This window comes from Fukomys damarensis, unplaced genomic scaffold, assembly GCF_012274545.1.
Source record: "Fukomys damarensis isolate Sample0158 unplaced genomic scaffold, DMR_v1.0_HiC HiC_scaffold_3, whole genome shotgun sequence".
Classification (NCBI taxonomy): domain Eukaryota; kingdom Metazoa; phylum Chordata; class Mammalia; order Rodentia; family Bathyergidae; genus Fukomys; species Fukomys damarensis.
In genome coordinates, this window is record NW_022900915.1 from 4,103,489 (window position 1) to 4,112,496 (window position 9,008).

A 9,008-nucleotide genomic window follows, 5' to 3' on the forward strand; every position below is an offset into this window, starting at 1 on the left:
TATATATATATATATAAGATATAAGTCTTAGGGTTGTTTTTAATAATAGCAGCAAGGGAAATACAACAGATGAAAAATTTAAGGAAATCTCCCACAAAGAAGACAAAAAGACTAAAGAAGGGCTGGGGATTTAGCTCAGTGGTTCTGCCGCCTGCCTTGCAAGCGCAAGGACCCGAATTCGATCCCTGGTACCAAAAAAAAAAAAAAAGACTAAAGAGATAGAAAACAGCAATGGACAGAAAACAAAATCAAGACAATCAACTCTTTGGTAACAGTTTCATTTATAAATAGAAGACTTCACCTGATGTAAACTTTGTATGCAAACAGTATGGCTTATGTTCAACATCTGTCTTCCTTCCAGGAATCTAGAATTCTGGTAAACACTAGACTGAGGGTGCCTATGTGATCCGTCCTAGGTAAGAACCTTCACCCACACTGCCGGAGTCTGCAGTTGGAGGGCCTAAGGACATCCTGTGTAACTCCACTGGGAGAAGACCATGCAATGACATGTCATAAACCGGGAAAATACAGGGAAAGGGAGGAAAGCCTTGGCTCAACACATAACGTCAATTTGTTAGAGACAGCAGTTACATTATTTAGAAAAACATGAGGTAAATGGAAAGGTAAGTTCACCTTTTGCTTCTAATAAGAACAGTCTAAAAGTAGCCTCTGACCAACAAAGAGGAATAAAGTGTGGGCAAAGTGCTTTTTCTTTTTTCCTTTTTTCTGGGGGGCGGGTTACCAGGGATTGAACTTGGGACCTTCCACTTGCAAGGCAGGTGGCAGAACCACTGACCCCGCACGACTGCTTTTTCCATTGTAAGACTTTTGTGAAAGTCTAACAATTAAGTGCAAAAGCTTAAAGGATGAACAGCCCATCAGACGGTGTAGGGCATGGAGTAGAAACCCACAGAAGGAACAGATGGACTCGAATGAATCCAGGCAGCCACAGAGGAGGGCAGGGTGGGGTCCCAACTAGAAACAAGAGCCTCTGTCAAAATCTCATGTCGAATCAGAATTGTAGAGTTTGGTCCAAAAACATGTAAAAATGCCACTAATTACATAAACTCTTACAGGCATTATTATACGTTTGCTGTTGGCCACAGTGACAAAACCTGTAATCCCATCATTCTGGGAAGCTGAGGCAGGATGATTTCTAATGTGAGCCCAGTCTGGGCAACTTAGCGAGACCCTGCCTCAAAATATAAAATAAGCAAAGGCTTGGGGGTATAGCTCAGTTCAAAGGCCCTGGGTTCAATCCCCAGTACTACAAAAAACAAAACAAAAATGTTTGCTTTTGTTCTATATTTAAAAAAAAGGGCAATTTGTTTTTACTATACTTTGGATTCTTTTTTATTAAGTAAAACTTAATGTAAGATTGTTGGGAAAAGTAATTTTTTTAAACAAAACAAACTTATTACTGTTTAAACATTAGTAGTTCATGCCTTATTATTACAGAGGTACAGAGCCCAGCAAAGAAAAACAACTTATTGTTTCATCTAGTGAAAGACAGTGTATTAAATTTATTATGCCCACTTTGCAAACAAACACCAAAAATTTTATGTGAAGTTTTCTAGCCTTGAATCAGGTGTTCTAAATCATTTTTGGGTTTTAGATCTTTTGCCTACGAGACAAATGCGACATTTCAGGGGTTTGTATATCGTTGGTTAAGGGCCCCTACACTAACCTGCTGCTGCATCTGAGCAGAAAATGCAGGACTCTGGGCAGTAACTTAGGACAGAACATAAGCAACATAAGCATGATCTAACGATCATGCAAGATTACTTGAGAATGTCAGCCATGGTGCTGTTTCTACATCAAACTTCCCTAACAGCTACCACACAAAGGAGAGGAAATCATTATCTGCATACCAAACGCTCCTCCAATTTCAGCCCCATTGGTTGGAATGTTGACGTTCACAACACCACAGTCCGATCCTTTGGGTCTGCGTGTAAAAGCAGAGGCATAATAAGAGTAACGTAAGGGAAATTAAAAACAAAACAAAAACTCAAACACCCAGACACTCTGTGCCAAAAAAATGAATTCGTTTTTGAAACTCACCACACAAATAAGACTTATAGAAAGTTTTTAAATTGACAAAGCTATACCCAAGCCAGCGGAAGATTCTGCCCAAATCTTTGGTAAAGATGCTGCTTGAAAGTCCCTGTTTCACCTCATTATTCCATGCAAAGGCCTCTTCTTCATTCTAGAAGGACAGACATTGGGACAGATGTTAGATATTAGAAGTTCAACCCGGGGTTCATTGATGTTAAACTCATTTAATGAGGCACATAAATAATTTCAGTGAGCAAATGAAAAGCAGGCAACATTTTACTAATTCTATGTTTTTTTTTGAAATTTAGATCATTTTTAATCAGTAAAGCTTTGGGAGGGGTTTCTTCTATTTTAATTCAAGAAACAGACAATTAGTATGCTCTTCCATTAAACTACTAAACATAATATCTAATTCTATTGAGTCTCTGCCATGCACTACACACTGATCTATGCCCTTAGTATGTACTTAGTTACTTAACCCCCACCCTGTGACACAAGTTTTATATAATCACCAACTTACAATTTGCCAACTAAAGCCCAGAGAAGCTAAATAATTTGCTTAAAATGCCACAGTCAAACACATCCGCACATTACAGAGTATGAACTATACTCTCTAGAACTGCATGTGAAACAGTCATAGACAACTTAAAGCAAAACATAAATGAAAGCAGTCATATAACTTCACCAAGGTGCAATTACTGCTATTCTTTAACCGCTAATAAAGGCACATTCGATCTGGATCCAATCCCTGCAGTCGCACAAATGACTCCTCAGTATTTCTGCTGAAGCCAGGGCTTACCTCAGGCTAGAGAGCTGTGTACCTGTTAAAACCGTCACAGCCCGGCCCTAATGCAGTCTGTAACTGTATGTCCACAGATCATTTATACATCTTCTCAAGTTGTCTCACACATGCGAAGAACTTAGGCTATGGAAGTATCCAGTCCAAGTGTCAGGAGAAACCAATGCGACGGCCCACACAGCTCAGAGTAAGGGGACCCAGGAGATGAGAGCCACGCACTCCATACACCTTAACAGCCCTATCTTGGCCTCCTCGGCAACTAGCGGGGCACACACTATAGTTTTAAAGTGTTCATACTGTATTTTACCTGAACTTCCAAACTTCAAAGTCATTTCAAAATGACTTTCTAAACCCTTCCTACATGCTATGGACTAAAATTTAACAGATCTTCACATTTTCCTAGTCTTATCATTTATTTCAATATTAGACTAGAGAAACAGAATCCATTTTTACCTTGAATTTAATGACGTAGAGAATTGGTGCAAAAGTCTCTGTGTGTACAATGGGTGCATCATGGGCAAGACCTGTCACAATTGTGGGTTCTACATAATTTCCAGGACGATCCATAGCCTTAAGTAGAGAGATGAAATAAAAAGAATGAAAGAAAGCATTTTGTTTTTTAGTGCTTGGGGGTCAGAGGACACCATCTTTGCCTACACTTATGAGAAAGAAACAGCATTTTTAAATAATTTCTCTAAAATAATTTTCCATTTTTAATGAAAATTATCTCTTCCTCCTACTCATTCTAAGTTGTCAGAAAAAAATTAAAAAAGAAGGAAAGTTTGAAAAGAGGCATACCACGTGTCACAAGAAAGCTATCTCAAAAAGAAAACACTGTTAAAAATGGTTATTTTGAAATTAATTTTAAAATAAGTAATCTCTACTCACTATATTGTAGACCGAATTGTGCCCTGCCCCAGATTCATATGATGAGCCTTAAAATTCCCATGTGAGATCAATTGGAATAGGATCTTTAAGGAAGCAAAGTCATTGGCTGGGATCGCTGCGGTGGAGCCCTGATCTGGTAAGACCAGGGTTCTTATTAGAGGAAGAGACAGTAGAGATATCTTCCCCATCCTGGAACTGTCACGTGAGGGTACAAGACAGAGCTGTTGGCAAGCCAGAAAGGAGACAGAAACCAACCCTCCCAGCACTTTGACCTGGGACTTCAAGCCTCCAGAACTGTGAGAAAATATACTTCTATTGTTTCAGCTGCCTGAGCGCTAGTATTTTATTATGGCAATCATAGTAGATGAATGCACACTGTACAAAACTAAAAACTCCGAGATGGTACACCACAGACACTCTCATAACCAATCACCATACAACCAAATTCCTAGTTCGGCTCCTCTGAACATCGTCTCTTCCTTTCTTCCTGTGAAATATTCTGATACCCACAGCAAGCTGGTGATCTAGCCACTCTCCTATGAGCCTCTGAAATCCTGCTCTCTCCTGCCAAACTGTGTGTTTATCAATAGTCACCTGTATTCACCCTCAATTGTGTGGATGGCGGCTGTATTCGTTACCGTAATGCCACACTGCATTATATAACTTAAATATTACACAAAGAGAAAAGCTATTTCTATAAAAACTGGGTCACATGCTTTAAAGAAACCAAAATATAAGAAAGGGGGAAAAATCCAAGCCTAGTGGTGTACACTGATAATCCCAGCACTCTGGGACTCTGATGTAGAAGAATTGAAAGTTCTAACCCTGCTTGGGCAATTTAGCAAGACCTTTCCTCAAAATAAAAAATAAAAAAGGGCTAGGGACGTAGTTCATTTCAAAGGCCCTAGGTTCAATCCCTAGTACCATCACCAAAACAACAACAACAAAAATAATACACATGCACACAGCCCCCTGACAATTAGAAGTGGATGTGTCAGTGGTTAAGACCAGAGAGAAAGAACCTGCTGTTAGATTGCTTTGCAAGACTCAAGTCTCCTCGAATTTCAAATTCAGTGAAACAAAATTATATACTTAATGAATCATAGGTACAGGTTTCATAGACAATAAACAAATTCTTACAATCCATGTAGAAAACACCTTGACTATTATGTATCAAATGCATGTCAAGCTGGGCACAGTGGCACAGTCCTATAATCTCGGGTGCCCGGGGTGCCAAGTTTGAGGCCAGCCTAGGTAACTTAACAAATTGTCTCAAATTTTTAAAAATAAAAGTGGGGGAAGGATGTCACTTAGCATTCCCTGAGTTCAATCCCCAGTGCACTGGGGTGGGATCACAAAAGTAGTTCTATGTGTTAAATTAAAATAAATGTTGGTGGTATGTATTTTTGTGATTCCCTGCTTTAACTGTCTAAAGTAACCAGTAAATGTGAGTACTAATGGCTCTGAACACAAAGTCTACTCTGTCCTGACAAGGTCTCTTTTCCATGAAAAAGCTCTAGGGACCCAACCCCACAGCCACCGTGGTTCTCTCTCAGTTTCTTGTGTGTACTTCCGGAAACATTCCAGGGAAAACCCTTGCAGGAGAAATGGGGAGAAGAAGGGTACGGACTGGGAGCCCCGCTCGGGCCAGGGGCAGGGAGGTGAAGCAGTACTGCCCGTTACCTGGCCCCCATACACCACGGTGCCTCCTCCTGTCTTCGCTTCTTCCACTGCTCCGAGAAACTTGCCCACTGACTGTTTGGTGTGGAGTGGCCCGTACAGCACATTAGCTGGGGAGGTAAAGCAAGCTCACTTCATTCTGCTCTACACAGCATCACCTTCGCAGGACAACAGCCTTTCAAATGAACCGTTAGCCAAGCCTTCCCATAGCCGCTGCCCTGAACCTAGAGGACAACCTTATTCATTACAGTGTAACCACTGTCTTAAGAACATCAGTCTCCACAGCTGCTGTGTCATCCTGCGGGGAGAGACCAGCGCTGCCCCGTGTGGCTGCTGCCAACTAAGAAACACAGAGGAAGTCGGGCTCAGGGAGGCTGAGTGAGGGTGGCATTTTAGCAGTGCTGGCTGTGTACAAGCCGGGTGAAGGGTATCTCCAGCGGAGACACCAGCAGGAAAGAATGGGAAGACAGGAACACTGAGAGAAGGCGGAGAAGACGGAGCACGGGGAGCAGAGGGACAGGGGACACAGATCCGGCAGAGGCAGGCAGGGAGGAAGGCAGGTGTCAGCTCACGGGGACGCAGAAGCCTTCGAAAGCAGGAATCAAAAGACTCTAGGCTTTTGTCTAAGCACAATAAGAAGTCACTGGAGTGGTTTAAATAAGAGTGAATCATCTGATACATTTTTTAAAGATCACTCTAGTTACTGTGAAAGGCAGCTGTGGAAGCAGGAAAGCCGGCGAGGGCCAGTGTCCTTCCCAAGAGAGGACGGGGTGGCCTGGACAAGGGCAGCAGTGATGGAGAGAAAAGCCCAACTGCCATCCGTCTACACCGCATCTGCAGGCTCCCCCACCAGCACACCCCAAACACCTGGAGCCCTAGTGTAGGACATGTCACCCCCAAGTGCCTCGCAGCCTGAGTCATGGGCTCTCAGGCCTCCTCCGTCTAGGCCACCTGTCCCCATATCAAAGAAAGACCCCAGAAACAGAAGAGCTGTCAAAAAGGACTATGTTTGAAAACAGGACCAGACACTCACGCTCCAATGGGTGCCCAACACGGATCTGGGCGTAGGCCTTTTTAAGTCTGTTTACAACTTCATCGTGGATGCTTTCATGTAAAAACTAAATGAAAGAAGAAACATTCATGAGAATAGCTGAATAAATGTATCACCTTTTAAAGAATGGGTAATTTTCTTTTTTATTTTTTGGTACCGGGTGATCGAACTCAGGTCCTTGCGCTTGCAAGGCAGGCGGCAGAACTGCTGAGCTAAATCCCCAGCCCCTCAATAATTTTCTTAATAGCATTAATAGTTCCTAACAGTTTCAAAATACTGAAATCTCTAAAAACATGAAGCAAATAAAAGCATGACTTTAATTATATAATTTCTATGTTACTATTAACTACATGAAAATAGTCATTTCCTCCAGACAGACATTAAAATCCTATCGGTGTGATCACTGTTGGCATGGAATGGGAGAAAAGACAGAGGCCCATTGCACATTTGCTACCAGCACAACAGAGCAGCAGCGCCACTTAGCTGCAAGTCATATCTAGGAAATACATTCTCTGGCCAGGGGTTCCACCATCTGTCTCACAAGCACAAGAGACCAAATTTGATCCCCAGTATCAAAAAAAAGAAAAAAATGAAAGAGGCCGAGGCAGGAAGAGCACAAGCTCAAGCTCAGTTGGGGCAACTTAATGAGACCCCGTCTCAAATTTAAAAGGGGGAGAGGCACTGGGGATGTGGCACAGTGCAGAGGCCCTGGATTCAATCCCCGTACCTGGGAATAAAAGAAAAGGGCAAGCTGGATCTAGAACACAGGGCGATGTCAAAGGCTTGTGCAGACACACTCACCAGTCGCCTCGCAGTGGTACACCGCTGGCCAGCTGTCCCCACAGCAGCAAACAGGGCTGATGGAACAACTAAGTTGAGGTCCGCGTCCTCAAAAGCTTAGACAAGGACAAACACATTCCCATCAGTTTGCTGAAGCAGGCAGACACGGTATTTGCTAACTGTTAGAAGCGATGCGTTTAGAAAGCAAGAGAACGTCAAAACAGTTAGAAAGGACGCATGACCCACTGCAGAGACCCCACGTTCACCGCGGGGAGAGGCGAGCTCCCACGTCCAGCAGATGCTACGAGAACGGCCATTACCCAAGCACGGCGAACTGAGGCGCTCATCCCGACCTTTCCAGCTTGCGTCTCTCCCCGTTCCGACACTGGCATCTGCACTGCGGGTGCTCTGCTAAGACCCTCATTCTCTTGGTCAGCATTACTTGTTCTCACTGTCCATCCAGGGGCCCACGCCCCCTCTCCGGGCCCACAGACAGGGAACGACAACAGTGTAACCCTCTGCCTGCGGCCACCTAAGAACCCATGCTCTTTGGCAACCTCTGAGCACAGACGTAAATCAGTCTACATCCTGCTGACACCTACAGAAGTTTTTCCAAATCTCTGAAAAATCTGTGTGTGTGTGTGTTGGAGACAGGGTCTCGCCTTGTAGTTCAGGCTGGCCTTGAACTCACTATGTAGCACAGGCTGCCCTTAAGCTGTTGGCGACCCTCCCGTTTCAGCTTCCTGAGTGCTAGGATGACAGGGATGCATTACTGTCCCCGGCAGAACACCTCTGCTTTCTGCTACTGCCCCACACCTCACCCTCTACTTCATGGGAAAATCAAGGCCCTTGCAAGCTCCCTCTGATCCTCAGAATAGATCGGTGCAAAGTCACTTCCAAATTCCTCTCTGCTTTCACTTATTCCTCTTCTTCAGCCCTCAAAGAAAAAAATTAACATGAACCTTAGAAGGTTAACCCTCCCATTTATATTATTTGTGATTCCTTACATCTCACAAAAACTCAGCTCCCTCCTAGGTCTATACTTTTCCCCATAATGTAACTATCCTCACAGTAACAGAACAAAAGTTCTTATGCATCTCTACTGCCTTTTAGTTGTGTTATTTCAACTTCTTAAGCATGTTTCTTCTGTACAAGGGCATAATAATGCCCGGGGAACTTGTGGATGGAAGTGAGGCGGTAAGGAACGCACTGTGCTCTGAGATGGGATTGCCGGGACCCAGTTGTCAGCTCTACCACTGGCCAGCCTGTTATTTCAGTGCAATCCTTTTAAATCTCAAAGTACAAACTTCAAAAGAGATTATCAGTATCCATTCATTCCACGAGCTTGTTGTGGGGATTAAATGAAATAATGTATATAAAACAATGGAATACAATATTATCTGGCAGATACCCAAGGCTCGACAAAGACTAAGTAAATCTTTTAATGAAGTATCAAGCTCATCTGGAGCAAAACCTTCACTGTGTATTTTTTAAATCTTTCTTGTCTGCTACACATATTTAGGCATTTAAACACAACAGCAATGTAGAAATTAGTAACTGTTCTTTTTTATCACAAAAGCTGAGCTTCTATTAAACCTTAGCCCATTGATTTCCATTATATTACGCAGAAGTTAAGCTGATAAGACTATCTCCTTTTATGCCAAACTCAGACAATTAAAAAAAAGTGTGTGTATGTGTATATCTATCTATCTATCTATCTATCTATCTATCTATATATATATATATATATATATA

The 9,008-nt window shown here is 42.7% G+C and overlaps 1 protein-coding gene across 1 annotated transcript in view; it reads right to left on the reverse strand.

The window, feature by feature from the left end:
• Aldh7a1 (aldehyde dehydrogenase 7 family member A1) overlaps positions 1 to 9,008 on the reverse strand; it is a 34,675-nt gene that overhangs the window by 2,647 nt on the left and 23,020 nt on the right. Inside the window, exons 11-16 of the mRNA XM_010627227.2 lie at positions 7,275 to 7,369; positions 6,456 to 6,540; positions 5,426 to 5,532; positions 3,308 to 3,424; positions 2,109 to 2,206; positions 1,872 to 1,945 (exon numbers count right to left, since the gene is read on the reverse strand). Coding sequence (XP_010625529.1) covers positions 1,872 to 1,945; positions 2,109 to 2,206; positions 3,308 to 3,424; positions 5,426 to 5,532; positions 6,456 to 6,540; positions 7,275 to 7,369 — 576 coding nt within the window. The remainder of the gene's footprint in view (positions 1 to 1,871; positions 1,946 to 2,108; positions 2,207 to 3,307; positions 3,425 to 5,425; positions 5,533 to 6,455; positions 6,541 to 7,274; positions 7,370 to 9,008) is intronic.